Genomic DNA, 17639 nt, shown 5'->3' with positions numbered 1-17639 from the left:
GGGACTTTTGAGAGTCCTGAAAACTGAAACATATTAGATTATTCTTCTTACTAATATTAAAAATTCAATGGCGTGCTTTTGATTGCAAAATTTCATATAGATTTATATATAAATGTCTATTATAATCGTCAATAAAGTTTGAAAGACAGCCTATAGGGATTTAAGAAACGCAAATACATAATACATTTAAATGTTTATTTAAATTATGTATTAACTTTTACACAGTATAAATATTTACAAAATAATGGACATGTATTTACAATCACAGCTGCCAATACCAGTTCACATTTTACACAACCATTTTTGGGCTCTTAGGTAAAATGGTAATGTAGCATGTTGCTTGGTTTCTTTCGTCGTTTCCCTATATTGAAAATTTAACGGTTTTTAAACCTACACATACACGAGTATTTAGACATATATTAAAAGTAGATATGGTCCTTACAAAAATGGTCATCTATTAACTTATGGGATAGGATTTAGTTATTCTAAAAAAACAAGGTCAAATTCACAGCCATTCTGTTACCTCTAGATATTTCCTTTTTTCTAATACTCTATACAATAATTAATATAGTTAGCAATAGTTCTAAATCTGACAGCATAAACAATTTAGTTTGTATTATAAAATAAAACTAGTTGTTTAAAAACAATATGATCGGAAACTGTTACTTATACCTTTTTATTAACACAATTTAATTTTCTTAGAGTGGATCAATGGCTTAAATTTTAATTAAATGGGATTAAATAATACTTGATATTGCGTTCGTACGTTTCTTGGCAATAACACAAGTGACCTAAATTACGATATAATATACACGAATAAGGAACAACTATCAAATTATCACTTTTGCAAACTTTTTATTTAGTTTGCACTAAAGCAAACTAAATAATATATACTAAACTAAATAAGTAAACTATAATAATATTTAATAACGGAAGATTAATAGTTCATCCAATAACGAGAGAAAGTAGAGTTGCAAATAGACTAATGGAAGAGCTACAATGGCTCAGATTAATTTCAGACAATATTAGAATGTGTTTTGTTGATAGAGATAGGGAAGGAAGAAAGGAATATATTTCTGATTTTAAAAAGCATACTTTCTTCCTTATCAGAGACCAACGAAGTTGGGAAAGGCATTGATATGATTTTTGATTAAAAAGAAACGATTAGTATTAGATTAGATTAGGATATAACTTATTAGAGAGAGATCCTTATTAAAAAAATATTTTAACATTTGTGGTGCCCGATCAACTGGAGTATGATGGTTCTCATTTCAATTCTGTAATCAGATTTTTTAGAAATTTGGTGAACAGAAAAAAATATTTCCTAAATTATACATATACATACTATATGTACATACTACTGTATATGTTAAAACGAATAGACCTTAGTAAGATCTATAACTTAAAAAATACCATATATACTACTAAATAATAAACATAAACGATTTTTCTGATGATATATGATTAAATTTAAAATCCATTATTCTATAACGAGCTTATAAAAGCTAATATTTAGCCTGTTAAGAACATAAACTTTATAGGTGGATTACAAAGCTACGACATTTTTACGTCCAATTGTGTGACAGGTCATAAAATGTCGGAATTGACCGTTAAGTTTGAATGACACGTAATAATTTTGCTTCGGATATCAATAAAAATGCGAATTTATGACAGTTCGATGCTTGTCGATAACCTATATCGCCTAAGTTATAAATCTAGTTTTACTATAATATTGATTATTTGAAATATTAATATATAATTAAATTCGTTACATTAATAATAAATGAGAAACGTATTAATTCTGGAGATTTGGAGGTTTTCACATGTCAAAAATCACTTTTTAAATTTTTTTCTGTAATAGCTTCCTTTTTTTTCTGTATATAGCTTGAGTTTTATTTAATAATACTAAACTTAAATTAATTAATAACCTGACATTATATATGCCAGCGAGTTAAAGTTTTCTATTAAAGTACTTCATATATAAAGTTTATACTTAACCAACTCTTCAGTATATTCAAATATCTGCAGATTTAACTGTTTAACAACATTTTTTACAACCCTGCGGCGCATCAACTTTTTTACGCCGTCGTTTCCATCCCCCTCAACCCAGCTTGGCGTTTTACTGTTTTTGTTTATCCGCCATCGTTCCAGATTTTTTTTCGGATAATAAATTTACAATTGCTGATCCAGCGTCAATCAAATGCTCCCTCCGTGAAACTCGTGAAAAAATTCAATTTACTTTCTTTTAAAAAAATCGGCAATAGATATAAACGTATAGTTTATATCACCTTAACTTTATGGAAGAACCGAGGATATCTGATACATTTGGTAGTCAAAAATATAGATAGTTATTTTCTCTTTCTATATAACTTTTTAACCATATTCTTTAAATTTATCATCCTACAATTATTATCTATTTCCAAGTTTATCTCGAAGAACTGTGGGAGAGTCACATTTTTCGGAACAAGTGCAAAAATGACCAAGTATGCCGAACTGAAAGGTAACACTCACAAATGGGAAGCACTATCTCACCTACTGTATTCTTCCCATATTACTCTTTGACTATCTTTTGTTTTGACATATAACAAATGGCATACGACTTCACTGACCGTGACCAAAATATGAGAAAAGGCGGAAACAAAGTTGTATTGGTATTGAAAAATCCTTAAGTTTTCTAATTAAAAAAATCTAAACATATCATACAGATACATATTTACGAAATGTACAAGGTTGCATTGTTTTAGGTATATGTTTGATACCATTTCAAAACCTTAATTTCTTTGAGGCTTAAGTAACGTTATACGGTAGACATCTTGGTTTCCAATCGAGTTTCTTCGGTCGAGGTTTGTACAGTCTCAGGATGGACCCAGTGCGCCACGGCTTTTATCCGGAATATTTCTCTGAAAGTTTCCCTGAATTGTCTGGACATCGTGCAGTAGAGGATGAAGTTGATTGAGGAGTTGATCAGTGCCACAATATCCATCACGTCGCCTAAAAAATATTTAAATTTAGAGAAAGTGATGAGTTGTCTTGATAATGTTTTAGCAAATGTATAAGGAACTGAAATCTTGATGCTACTAGTTTTCTTCTAATTTATTTGATATATATCATATATGCACATACAAAAGTGATTGAAATAAAGTTAAAAAAAAGTAATTTAGATTTTACTAAAAATAAGGCTTTAAAGTCGCATAACTGTAATATTACTCATTTAATGCAATCAAACTATAACAGATTTCATTCGCAATAGCACAAACATAGCACATACAATATTATGGGCAGAAAAGTAACATTATTGGTTGGTATTATTATTCGTATTACATTGTTCAGTTATTGAGCTTTGAAAGTAGATATTCCTGATATTCTATTTACGAAAAGGAGAAAATGTTATAGTTTAACTTCCCCTGTCAGGTTAACAAAGAGGTTAACCGTTGAAAAAAATTGATGGAGCTCTTTAAAGGAAACTAACAAACATAATTTCACGACAATAGTACAAAACTTAATATCGAATGCAAAACAGTTTTATGCAGCCCACATAGGGCTGGATAATAAAAAAAACTCGATACTCATTCGTAATTTACAGAATCTCTGCCGAGACAAAGGCAAACTGAAATATCTGATTTAAAAATGATTTTAGGCGAACAAATATGGATCCCGTATGAAAATAATGTCCACAAAACTGATGCTCATCTGCTCGAAACTGGAGAATATTTATATTCCTCCATTACTATCATGAACTAATGTTATTCAATCAAGCGATTAAATTTAATATTCAAAATTGATTCATAGATAATATGCGGTCTTCGTTTGCAACAATGCTGACTACTCATTTACATACATAGTTGAGAAAGACTGACAGGGAAGAACACAACCGAATAACTCGAAATTTAGCCTACCTATGTAATATTGCAATCTATTAATATTGTAATTCTCTTCACAGGATAGCATAAATATATGTATATGTATATATATATATATATATATATATGTATATCATTTGTTATAATATTCAATTCAAAGTTCCTATAAACTAGTGCTTCCTGGAAATCTAATCCATCCAAGATGTTAAATAAAGTTGATTCGTGTAACTTATCACATGTTTTGAACGTAAAGTAAATAGTGATTTAACTTTTCAGACTATCTAGAAAAATGGTTTCATGGCATTCACTATCTGGATAACGCTAAAATCACTTTTTCGAGTTAATTTATTAGTTTGTATCCTTAAACTGAAACGAGCCAATACTATTTAATTGCTTTATTTCTATATTGCATCTGTTTTAGACGCCATCTACCCTCTACTTAATATAAATGGACTTATAACATTTTTCTACACATTTGTAAATAAATCGTAATAAATGTTAGTTCGTTATATTTTATCCCCCTTAATGAGTACAATGAAATACGCAGAAAGCAAAGAAATGAAACATGGTTTTCCTTCCTTCCAAGATGGAAGAACACTCTGGCATTATTTAAAATAATGATAGGTCATGTTAAAATAATAAATAAAATTATGTTATATAGGCTATTTGTTTAAACATATTTATATTTTTTTACATAAAATTTACCTGTTTTTAATCTTGTTAACATCACTATGATGGTAGAAAATATATACCAGAAATAAATTCAATGTAAACTAAAAGACAAAAGGAAATATGCTGTTTATATGCTACGCGAAAGCCTCACAAGAATGGATAAAGGCTATGCTACACAAATTGACTGCAAACAGCATCTCGAAAGGAAAAAAAGAAATTGACAAACCAGTCATAAATAACGAATACAGCATGACAATTTCAAAGGTAAAAAGTAATGTGTTATTCTAGTAGAATTCCTCATATCGACACCTGCATGTAACATCTTGCTGGGTATACGTGTGATTAGCTGGGTGTAGTTTAATATAAGCTGGTGAAGGCAGGTGAGCCTATTACTGGATCTGTCTATCGAGGCTAAATGAGCGAATTGAATGACGAATTGGTGCAAGAACAACTGATCATCCAATGTCATCCTATTGTGTAATATCACCTAGTCACATGCTGTAAGTGTTGTAAGAAATATGCTGCTGCGGTTTGAAAGGAAATTCTATAGCACTCAGCGTACTCACTAAGCATAATATCTTCCGATTATCAGTTGTTCAGATGAATTTAGAATAGCTTGGCTAAACCAATATAATTCTTTCGACTATGAGACAATTTTTTTCTACAGTTTCCATGTATACATGTGAACACCTAACACGGTGCAATAAAAAGTAACATCTTAATAAACGTCACATATAAGAATAAATTATATTTTAAGTTTTTAACACTTTCTCGGCCATTTTTTAAGACCGAACACTTATTACTCCAATATTACCATAAGTATACGAGAAAGAAAAAGTGATTGAGGTACTAAAACGTGGGAAGGGCGAACATGAGACTATAAACTATCGTAAAATTTGATTACTGAATGTCACTAAGTTCTGCAAAAAATTACACTCGTATACATCCATTTTTGAATGTATGTAACCATTTTTGTATGATATATATTAGAATTTTGAAAAGGTGATTTAAAAGAGCGAGCTGGTTTTAATCAAAATCGGTGATGTGGGAGTAAGAAAGACAATACTCAGAACTCTATTTATATGCGACATACGTGATCTGAATAGATTTACTAAAATCACACCACGAAAGAAATTATTCGACCTTCAACACAAAATGTTCAGTAAACGCTTACACAAAAAGGTTAGTTATTGCTCCCACCCTGTATGTGTATCATCATACCTAAACCAAATGCTTCTCTAGGCAGATGATATTGAAATTACTTAATAGGTAGCATCGATTTGGATGAGAGTGGCAACACATGCATCGATTGTATAAATGCTATGAATTAATAATTTTGGAAGTAGCATCTACATCAAATCCCGCTAAGACAGAAATGATGCTTTTAAATTTAAGCTAAATGGGTTATATAAACAATATAAATAAAGTACAATTTAGATCGAAATATTTAGGAATCAGTTTGGATCAACATTCAAAACAAGTGTAAATGAAGTAATAAAACAGTATCTCGGGTTAAATAAGTTTTTAAAATATATGCTCTAAAAATGATGAAAAAATCCTAAACTAATTATCTCCCATCCATTTTTACATACTTAATAATTTTGTTTTTAGTATTCGATTAAAACTATTTTATAAATAAAAATTTTCAATAAATACATTTTTAGGTTAGTTCAGAATTACCTTTCATGTTTTTAAGAAAACGTTAAATATTGAGAAAGGGAAATCGATGTAGACCATTTCTTTGTTCCATACGGCTTTTAGATTAATTAAAATTGAAACAATCATATATACTCAGGCAACATGCTGCACAAACTTAAAAAGTAAGTATGTATACCAAAGACATAACCTTGAACTATATCAAACACGAATACCTGGCATATTTGACTTGAATAATTGAGAAATGGGAATTGTGTCAATATTATTTTCGCTGTTGGATTTCATAAAATATGTTGGGAATAATTGAACAAATTTGCTGGCAAGTTTACTTAAATTAATCTAAAGGGGATATTTAAATTAGTTAGAGCTAAATACTGAGCGCCCGGTTTTGTTTAATATTTTTATATATTTCTATTTATATTTTCTATATTCTCACGAGACTAAGTCGAGATTGATATTGTCCTTCAAATTACGTGTAGTGATGCTTTTCTGATCGGATATTAAACTGCCATAATTTTTTTATTTTTATTGTAACAATTTTAATTATAAATTAATTTAATACTACATTTCAATTGTACTAGGATTAAATCAGAAGCAAGACCAGTGCGAGATAAATTCATCAATATGTATTCCTCAATTATAAAATTGTAATAACTTAAGGTATAGTTTACGCTAAAGGTATACACTTGATATAAGTTCATATGGTTTCGTTCGTTTTAATCTTCTGATTTCCTGCGCGTTGTCCACTAGTTGTATTGCTTCCACGTTAGTATTATTTAGTAATCTTCTTTCGTGTTTTAAGGCGAAATCTTTTATAACTTTGGAAATCCATTTGATTTCCAAGTCATCATGCAGTTCTTCGTTGGTTACGTAGCGATAGGCAATGTTTTCATCAGAAACTTAAAACCACTTTGAGATTCGTCTATTTATATGCGACATATGACAATAGAAGATGATCCGAATAAACTATTTAATTTTCTACCTTTTCTTCACCCTTCATATATCACCCTTTCCAACATGTATGTGCACCATCATATCCAAAGCAAATGGTTCTATAGGCAGAAGATATTGAAACTACTTATACGTAGTATCGATTTAGATGAGGGTGGCAACACATGCTCCGATTGTATAAATACTATGAATTAATGATTTTAGATGCAGTTCTTAAATCAAATCGTGCTAATGCTAATCTGTATGCTTTAAAAATTATGAAAAAATCCAATCCATTTTTACATAATTAATAATTTTGTTTTTAGTATTCGATTAAAACTATTTTATAAATAAAAATTTTCAACAAATACATTTGTAGGTTAGTTCAGAATTACCTTTAATAATTTTAAGAAAATGTGTTATACCAAAGACATAGCCTTGAACTATATCAAATAAGAAAGCTTGGCATATTTGACTTGAATAATTGAGAAATGGGAATTGTGTCCATATTATTTTCGCTGTTGGATTTCATAAAATATGTTGGGAATAATTGATCATATTTGCTGGAAAGTTTACTCAAATTAATCTAAAGGGAATATTTAAATTAGTTAGAGCTAAATACTGAGCGCTCGGTTTTGTTTAATATTCTTTATACATTTCTCTTTATATATCTATACTGTCACGACACTAAGATGAGATAGACATTGTCTTTCATATTACGTGTAGTGATGTCTTTCTGACTGGATATTAAACCAATTTTTTTTCGTAAGATCTCTATTATATATCCTTAGTACCATCTTAATTATAAATTAATTTATTACTACATTTAATTTGTACTTGGATTAATTCACAAGCAAGACGAGTGCGAGATAAATACATCAATGTATATTCTTCAATTATTAAATTATAATAAGTTAAGCTATATTTTACACTAAAAGTATACACTTTATGTAAGTCATATGGTTTCGTTCGTTTTAACATTCTTATTTCCAATAGTAGAAATGCATTCACGTTAGTATGATTTAGTAATCCTCTTTCGTGTTTTAAGGCAAAATTTTACATAACTTCGCAAATCCATTTGATTTCTAGGTCAACATGCAGATCTGCAGTGGTTTGGTAAAGGCAATGGTAACTAATCGAAGAATTTCGTTATTCCAGCGTTGGATGACTAGTTGATTTTAATATTTAGTGCAACCCCATAGATCCAAATTGGCTTTATGATTGACTGATAAATCAATCTCTTTGATTTTAGATCAAGTTGAGAGTACCTCCGACTAACCAGTATAGTTGTTTTATTTTAGTTCTAGCGTGTTTTGCTTTTTGTCTAGCATGATGTTTCCAATTTAGTCTACCGTCTAGATGGATTCCGAGGTATTTAGCTGATTCTGCTTTAGGAATCGGGCATCCATACCAAAATAATAATATAATTAGGTATTTATTATTTCGCCCCGATGCAAAATTAACATGAACAGATTTGGAGCTAGTAAGTTGAATTTTCCAATCTTTAGTCTATTTGTAGATTTTGTTGACTGCCACTTGTACTTTTTCAACTGCCCTAGGCAGTGATATGTCGTTTACCATAATAATTGTATCATCAACAAAGGTTCCAAGTAGTTTTTCTATTGTAAACTAACATAAATAAAACCTGTTCGATATATCAATATCATGCTATAATGATTATGCCCGAGATAGGACCAACCAAACATAGAACTTTTAACATCTGAACGACATGTATATGATTAAGTGTATTCTATCGGCTGATTAGATTTTCCTGAGATTTGGTGGGCAAAATTAAAAATAAATATCATGTTGAATAGTACAGTATTTCTAGACTATTCTCTCAAGATTTTAAATCGTTTAGAGTAAAATTTTACGAGATAGGCTTCGAAATGACTGCCCATCAGGCTATGTCAGCCTAGCGCGTCACAAGTATATTTTAAAGCAGCTGTTTAATCATTATTTGTTTGTTTTTCTCGCGTATCCTCACTTTATGAGGGCAACTAGTTTCAAGTATTCTAAATGATTGTTGCTTCTTGAGACAGGAGGTTTCTTTATAACCTCAAAGTGTATGTGAAATGTGAAGCAGAGGGTGTCTCTGTCAGAGAAGAAAACATAGCAAAAGAAAAAAAGAAAGTATCATTTAATCCGAAAACTGCAGAGATAAATGACAAAATCTTTCACCAGTACGTCTGCAAAAAACTCAAGAACCTAGAAGAAAAATGAAGATGATTAGATTTATAATTTAGGTTCCGAGAGGGTAGTGTGACAGATGAGGCCTATAACCCTTAATTATTCTGGTGTTTTTAACTCTCCAAACCTTCTTGATATTTTCTCTAAAAATACAATTTTGGAGTGGATAAGAGGTTGTCCTTATCAAACTGAAAGTTGTGGTTAATAACCATCCAGTGTTCAGCCAACGCTGACTAGGTTTTGTGTCCGTATTTAACACATCGGTCATATTCTTTGATTCGTGTACTTGCCATCCTCCTGGTTTTTTTTATATATATACAGAGCCACTTTAGTGGATCCCTTTTAGCTTTCGGATTAGAGAGCGTCTGACACATTTTTATATACGTGTTTGTGTTGTTGTGTTTCTTCACCACCATTTGAGCGCTCTACTGCTCCTTGAAGAAATACTAAGATAGCTAGTAATGCTTTTTAGATATTACCTCCTCCTGTCTCACTTCTAATAGTTGCTAAGCATTGGAACTTATTGCACATTTGAAGGTTCTTTTAGTTATATGTCTCAATCCGTACCTACGTTGAGAAGGACCTAATGATGTGGCGAACGGAACTTAATTTTCTAAAGAACCTGGTTCAGATATGAGGAAAGTTCAGTCAATTAAATAACTCAGTGTGAATAATTTTCGGGATGGATCATGTTGACGTAGCTTATTTGTCTGTAACTGTTTCCCGTGAACCTGATATCCTCGTTGACCATTGTATTTTAAAGATCAAGACATTAGTTTGGTTTGGTTTGGTTACAGTTACATGTTATTTACAGTCTCTATGGTCAATTGACGTTCGGGTGTTGCGAGTTCGGGTAAGTGAGGGATTAGTTAATATGTTCACTTCGTGGTTTCCAATTACAACATATATAAACCAGATCGACGGTTTTTGTGATTAACTTGATTAATTTGATACGTATTGACGCCGGTTATTTCCTCCGGAGAGTTAGATTCTTAGACTAGCTAGATCGTGATGTGGACCTCTAATGTTGCTGACAAAGATATGGAAGTTTATACATTCTTGGATATCTTTACATCCTAGATGTTTTAAAATATACAAATGACTACAATTTTTTTCAGAAGAATAATTTCAAATTATTTATTAGTTAGTACTATCGATGTATGTTATGGATTGTCTATTTAATAGAAACTATCGAGGGATGTGACATATGAAAAGATAGCTATGGACGTGGAAAGACTAGTTATATATAAAGAATATCTTATGTATAATATACAGAGAGTATATTATCTTATAATATATAACGCCTAAGAAGGTTTCATTTAATGATTGCCATGCCATACAAGATCGATTAATGACCTCCAACTGTTTCATCTTATAAGCTTTAGTTTATAATATTAATTAGCTTAATCAATTGACTTACATGACAAACATCTTCTGCGAAACGAAAATTTTAACTTGAGAGGTAGAAGAAATACAAACGAGCTCTTAGGTGGGTAATTTTTTCTACTTTAGAATTACTAACTCATCTCATAACAAAATTGAACTATATTAATCAAGATATCTTCCTTCAAGATGATTCATTCAGTCCAGCACTCGTATGAATTTTTAAACTTTTTCGTAAAACAATTTGTCATGGTTTTTAAAACGTGTTTCAAGTTAAAATTTATACAAATATATGTTTTTGTTCGATAAGATGAGATTTTCTGTAGGATTATTCTTGAACTACAAAATATGTACTTGTTCATCTAATTTCCCAATTGTAAGAGCCTATAGCAGATGTGAATATAGTGTTTGTGTTTGAAATGTTGCATGATAACTCAACTTCCTTAATAAGGTTCAACTTACCCAAAGCTGCATAACATTCATCCAAGAAAACGTTGCCGTAGAGGGCGCTAACTTGTCCCACAATAGCTTGAGGAAACTCCGTGAGCAAGAACAAAAATAGAACAGCCAGCAGCATTTTAGTTGTCCGATCAGCTTGGTTTTCCTTGTACAATTGAATGGATGCCGAACCTCTCTTTCCTCCATCGCCGTCCCGAGAACCACTAGATCGTAAGAGTTTCATTCTGCGACGCCTTGTTTCAATTAGAACCGCGATGATCTTGTAGGACAGTAGACTTAACAAGATGCAAGGGCACAGCTTTAATAGCAAGCTGTAAATCCAAATGCTGATAAAATATGGATCGTTAGGGTGTAACAGATAAATGGTCTCGTTCTTTAATTGCGATGCGTTATAGGTAAATCGATACTCTTTGTCGATTATGACACCGTTCAAATCACAGGTTTGTTGATACTCGATGATATCCAAAGTGGAGAATATTGGTAAACAAATAACAGGACATATAATATAAGTTAGGATGATGACCAGTCCTGTTTTTCTCATGTTAGAACATATTTCGTTGGTGTGTATCTGAGATACGAAAACATACCTCCACACGGCTAAAATAACTGTTAATGCACAAGCAATAAAATGCAGGATCAAGGTAAACAATGAGTGATACTTGTAAAATACGGCCCAGTAGTAATTATAGTGCGTGTATCTCACTGGAGAAGAGTGAAAATTTCGATGTAGAGTGAAAGGAATGTATTGTAACATCACTAGCAAGTCAGCTATCGCTAGACCAGTTAGTATCAGATTAGTTGGAGATTTCATTTGTTTGGTACGAAGGACGCAGATGTTGAAGATATTAGCGATCGAACCAAAGATGCAGACAGTGAGGCTCAAGTAACCATGAACGTTTTCTTTATAGCTGCGTCTAAAATCTTCGAGGTCACAATAGGTGTAGTTCTTCATGATTAATAAATTTCCTTGGATATTTCATTGATGCTTGTCGTGCTTCACATGGTCTGAAATATAAAAACTAAATGTTAATTCATGAAGTAATATTACGTACTAGAAATAATATGATCGACATTACTGTAGTGTGAGTCGTAAATTCACATGTATAGCTAAATTTTAATTTTTTAATTTTAAACGATCACAAACATACATTTACGACCATGCCCCCGCAGGATTCGAACCCGAGGCTATCGCAACAGTAGGAGGACCGTCCCATCGCTTTTACCACTGCGCCACCAAGCCGGCCGCTTGTACTACTTACTTGTCATAGTAGATATGGTTAGTTCTGTCTTAATATACGAGGGGAGATCTAATATAAAGGCTGATTTTACTATTTAGCTTAGTAGGTAATTCCGATTTAGACGATTAGATACTCGAGTGTTCTTTGGTTTATGAGGAGGGGGGAAACCGGGTGGGTAGCAGCTGTGCTCGGTTTTGTCCGCAGTCCAAAATCGGGCCGGAAATGTGGTTGCAACCATTCTCTTTGATTCAATGGGAGTCTTACCTATTCTTAATTGTTACAGTCGATAAAAATTGCGTATTAAAATAAACAACGGGGTATGCCCATCAATGCCAACATAATTCCATTCAAGGGTAATACACTGATTATAGCGACTCTCCAACTTTCGATACCATTTTTGTAGTTCGATTTGTCCTTTGCTTCAAAATAGTTTTTCGGCGATTTCGTCCTTCAACCTGTCTACTAATGCTATGTAATAGCCGCTGTTGATAGTCCTTCCTATTCAAGGTAGTTAATGAAAATTATTCTATGTGCATTCCAAAATATAAATGACATAAATTTGCCAGCCGACTGTTGCTTTTACCACGCTTTGGAGCGGGTTCATTGTGTGCAATCCACTCGAATACCGTATATTGGACTTCGGAATGAAATGATGGAGCTATGTTTTATCCATTGTCACATATCGACGCAAAATCTCGGGTTTATTACGCTTGATAATCTTCAAACACTGCTCCGAATCATCAACTCGTTGTTGTTTTTAGTCATAAGTGAGCTCGCGCGGCACCCACTTTGCACAGAGCTTTCTCATATCTAAATATTCGTGAATGGTATGATGTATACGTTCAGCTGATACCTTTAGAGTGACTGCTATTTCACTCAATTTCAATTTACGGCCCTTCAAAATGGCCTACGTCTAAACTTAGCACACCAATCCTTGATTGTTGATTTTCCTGGGGTAGTGTCCGGAAACTCGGCATCAACCCAAGTTTTTGCTTCAACTATATTTTTTCCCTTCAAAAAGCAATATTTTATCAGCAGCTAATTTTTCTTTTCAAAATAACAAAAGTTGCTTCACTCAAAATGTTATAATTCACAAAATAATTATCCGACAGCTGTCAAATTTATACACGCATCTTTTGAGGGTTAGGACTAACTAAAAATATATATACTTAATTCCAGAAGCGCCATCTATGTCTCAGGCCGGGGACTTTTCACCGCAGTTTTGACAAGGAATAAATTCGAATAAGTGCGCTGGGAAATGCTTTTACTTACATACAAGAAAAGCTCCGTAACGCACTGTGCTAACAAAAGAAGTTTTTGATTAATGTATTAGTAAGTATATCGCAAATTAAAATTAAATTATACTACATAACCTAAAATTAAGAATTTAAACATTATAGAAGCTTTGTTAGTTTGTATGTTGGCTGACTCTAGGCGCGTTGCAATGTAGCTGTATTTCTTCCACATTGCTGAAATTAAGTAACCTATCAATTTTCATATTTTTATTGTAAAATATTCAGTAATTTTAATGGCTTGTTCTAATATCAAAAAATTGATAAATTAAATTTTTGATATTTCCAAATCTTGACCTTTCAAGAATATGTCCATCAGAGGATATTTCAAAATTTAAATTACTTGGTAATGATGATAACATTAATGAACAAAACGGGGGATGTTATAATTTTGAAGTCAATACCATGGTACATATCTTGATATCCTCAATTAAGCTCTTACAGTAACCAGTTGTTGCTAAACAGTACCAAATTCCAAGATTATAGTGCACCCATACAAACAGCTAAAAATATTCAGTATTGATTTGAGAAACGTTAGAATATCATAAAACATCTTCTCTAGCCAGCACATTCGCCAAACCCCAACATTATTGAAGATATTTGTGGATGTTTTCGTATTTCGTTCAAGGAAAACAATCTGTTGGGAACTATTCACGCTATAATAATCTACTTCTCGAAAAATTGCAGCCGGTTGATTAATTAAAATTGATAATGGTGATTAAACAACTTATTAATTAAGAAATATTATGAACATGTCAGGTATTCAAATTATCTTGTCTATCCCCTATAACTGATATTAACAGTGGACATTAAGATGTTTATTTAACATTTTCTTTCATACTAATCTTTGGGCCCAATTTTGAGACGCTTACTATCGCAGCTTGTATTTCGTCTCTTTTTATTTCATCTTGTTGGAAATGCGAATATTTAATTTTATGATTAAAACTGTGTGTACTATCGAGCAGGCATCATAACTTCGTATTTTAAAACAATTTTTTCTCGGAAAAATGGATGCCCGGTAAGAGAGCTAAATCTACGTGATGGATTGTGTTCTTGCTTATTTTTGTTTTTCTTTGTTTTATTTCGGTGAATTGACTGATACTACGTAGCATTTCAATTAAAGTATATTCAGCATGTCAATGATAGTTGGCTCCGACTTGTCTCCTGCTAGAGTTGTCTATATTTTTAGGCGAGGGCATTGGGGTTTCTTGAGGTATTTTATTTTCAGTGTTAGGTAGCTTTGCAGATTTTTTGCGTTATCAGTTTAATGTCTTAGGCTCTATACAGTTATTATTTTATATAACTGAAGTCCTTCAACTTTTTTCTTGTACGCTGCTTTTTAGGTGGAAGTATATCCCTCCTCTTTCCAGAAGGTGCTTGCTGCTATTTTGTTGCTTTTTGCATAGATTTGCGTGATGTTTCCCAGAATATTTCTTCAACCATTCTATAAAGAATCTTCGAAGAATTGGAAAGAATTCTTCATTCGGGCTAATTTTTTAAAAATATTTCTAAGTTGTTGGGAGTTGTGTTGTACATCAGGAGATATTGTACATCTTCCTTGGGGGTTTGAATTTTATCTTATAGTGAATTAGGTTTTTGGTATTTGGAATAATGTTGTTATTTTTATAATATACCATATCTATATAGAACAGCGGAAATATCTTGAATACCTCACAGTCGCAACTTAATATCCATGAGCTCCTAATTCACTTTTAAATGCCTTTAATCACTAGAAGTATGAACTAAAATTTACTAAACTATGCGACTCTGTATGACCTAACACTTTGTAATTTATATATATGAAATTCGATTTTATCAAATGGATTTTTGCCATCTGTATTTTGTTACATGTCAGTGAAATTGCTTTTGACATTTCTGGAATGTATTTCGTTATCAACTGTTACGTCGCTGTCACTGTTTGTGGCATAGAAAAAGTTAGAGGTTTAAAGTGAACATTAGCAATTTCTCTCTGTAGATACCTCTGTGGTACGATGCATTAATTGTCGATAAAACTGCTGATTAAATGCTACGATTTCGTTGTCTTGTTGTAAAAGTGGTGGCTGTTTCGATGCAAGAATAGCACAATATTTAGTTACTACTATTCAGACACTTTACAAATCTATTCCCCGAAGAGTTTCGAAGAAATATCAACACCCAATGTAGTCAATAATTAATAAATAATTATTGTTGTGGTGCTATTAATATTAAGATTGCTTGGTCGAAAGATTTATGTCTTTTTGGGAACTGGTTTAGATTTTGAAAACACTTCAGAAATATATCCTTTATTGCAGTGGGAGAAGAAATTACTGTGGACATTTATATTATTAAAAATAGCTCAAATCTTAAACGGTGTTTGCAGCAGCTCGATTTACGGTTTCTACAATTTTTAAAAACCCTCTTGTCAGTTACAATGAAGTACACAATCACCCTTGTCATACTACCAATTTATTTTATTTCTCTTCTTTATGTTATAGCTAAATATTATACATAAATTTGTTAAACCTATTGAATTTGCAAATCTTTAAAAAATTTAAATAACAAAACTATTAAACATAATCAACACAAGCACAATTAATTATATGGAAGCTCCAATTCCTGATACTGTATCGATCCAATATTAAAATTAGTTTATTAATTATTAGCATTATTAATATATTCTTGAAATTTTAACTAGAAGCGAAAAAATTTTTTAATGGAAATGTCTCATATATTTTTCGTTAAACTTGATACAACTGTTATATTTGTACATATCATTTCATCAACTAAGCACATGATCTGATGAGCCTGTTTGCGTTTGTTTATCCTCGCAAAATCTGGTACACTTCGTGATACATTTGCATCTTTCATCTATGCAGACACACCGAAATTTTAATTTCCCTAAAATCAAAAGAGTATTTATAAATACATTAATATTATTACACGTGCATTAGAGCTATTAATATAGTCAATTTATTATATGTTAATTAATATATAGTAAAGGGCTTAATTAATGTTGTATGCTATTAGACAAAGCTTTACTATTATTTTGTTATATATTCATTAAACCTACGAGTAGTGCCAAAAAAAGCAGAAAATTCCATTTTACAGCAATAACCTTTCATCATTCACATTCATATTATCTAATTCACAGTAATCCTCCACAAATAACTTCAGTACTTTTGGAACTTCTGGAACTTGGAACAATTAGACCTGAACTGTTTTCAATGGCTGGGATTGCTGGACGTTGAAGGTAAGTTGTATGAACAACTTCTCCTGGGGAGTTTGAACAATGTGTTGACGCAAACAGGAGGGTTAGCACCAAACCAAAATGGACTACTAAAAGGGAAATAAATAGTCGAAGCGATTGCAGTGATAAGAATCGTGGAACAAGCAGAAAATTACTAATACGCCAGCAGAAGACTGTGCGTAATGGTGACACTTAATATTAAAAATACCTTCAATATTGCGTCCTAGCAAATTTCCTAGACCATCATAGGAAAAGGAAGGTAGAGGAAAGCTTAATAAAGATGATATATTCTGACCTCTGTGTTATATTAATTGTCTTGAATAGCATAGAAAGAATAAAAGCTCTACAAATTAGTAGCCTGAATTTTCCAGGCCTCTATACTGCACGCCACTCTATGAAATGTAATACACCTAGATATGTAACGTTTTCGCCTGGGAATACCATGGTGACCAGAGAAAGAAAAGTCGCTTGGCTTTTAAAGTTTGGAAATACAATAGTGGGCGGTTACAGCTATATCCCTCTTAATAACAAATCTAGAGGTCCAAGAGCTAAAGTGCTTTCGTACTTATAAGTACACCATAATATCCAGCCAATAATAGATGTTTTTCTCGAATATCTCGTTAAGTCAAATTTTTCCTCGGTATCAAAATATGTTTCATTGTTTCTACCATTGACAGTCAAAAATTAAAACCAATATGGTTCAAAATATATAAATACAACACAACAAATCTGT

At 31.8% G+C, this 17639-nt stretch overlaps 2 protein-coding genes across 3 annotated transcripts in view; both read right to left on the bottom strand.

Annotated features, from left to right (window-relative positions):
• Nucleotides 1-225: 225 nt before the first annotated feature.
• LOC143198478 (G-protein coupled receptor dmsr-1) overlaps nt 226-17639 on the bottom strand; it is a 114324-nt gene continuing 96910 nt past the window's right edge. The window contains exons 2-3 of the mRNA XM_076407720.1: nt 11154-12155; nt 226-2991 (exon numbers count right to left, since the gene is read on the bottom strand). Of these exons, the coding sequence (XP_076263835.1) occupies nt 2798-2991; nt 11154-12102 (1143 nt within the window). The 5' untranslated portion in view covers nt 12103-12155 and the 3' untranslated portion in view covers nt 226-2797. The remainder of the gene's footprint in view (nt 2992-11153; nt 12156-17639) is intronic.
• The window catches only part of LOC143198476 (uncharacterized), a 37582-nt gene continuing 36323 nt past the window's right edge, over nt 16381-17639 (bottom strand). For both annotated transcript variants that reach the window (XM_076407717.1, XM_076407718.1), the window contains one exon: nt 16381-16557. In XM_076407717.1, the coding sequence (XP_076263832.1) occupies nt 16439-16557 (119 nt within the window). In that variant the 3' untranslated portion in view covers nt 16381-16438. The remainder of the gene's footprint in view (nt 16558-17639) is intronic.

Source organism: Rhynchophorus ferrugineus, unplaced genomic scaffold, assembly GCF_030347505.1.
Source record: "Rhynchophorus ferrugineus isolate W39M unplaced genomic scaffold, kcgeb_rfMv2 rfM6, whole genome shotgun sequence".
Lineage (NCBI taxonomy): Eukaryota > Metazoa > Arthropoda > Insecta > Coleoptera > Curculionidae > Rhynchophorus > Rhynchophorus ferrugineus.
This window is presented reverse-complemented; position numbering and strand designations above follow the sequence as displayed.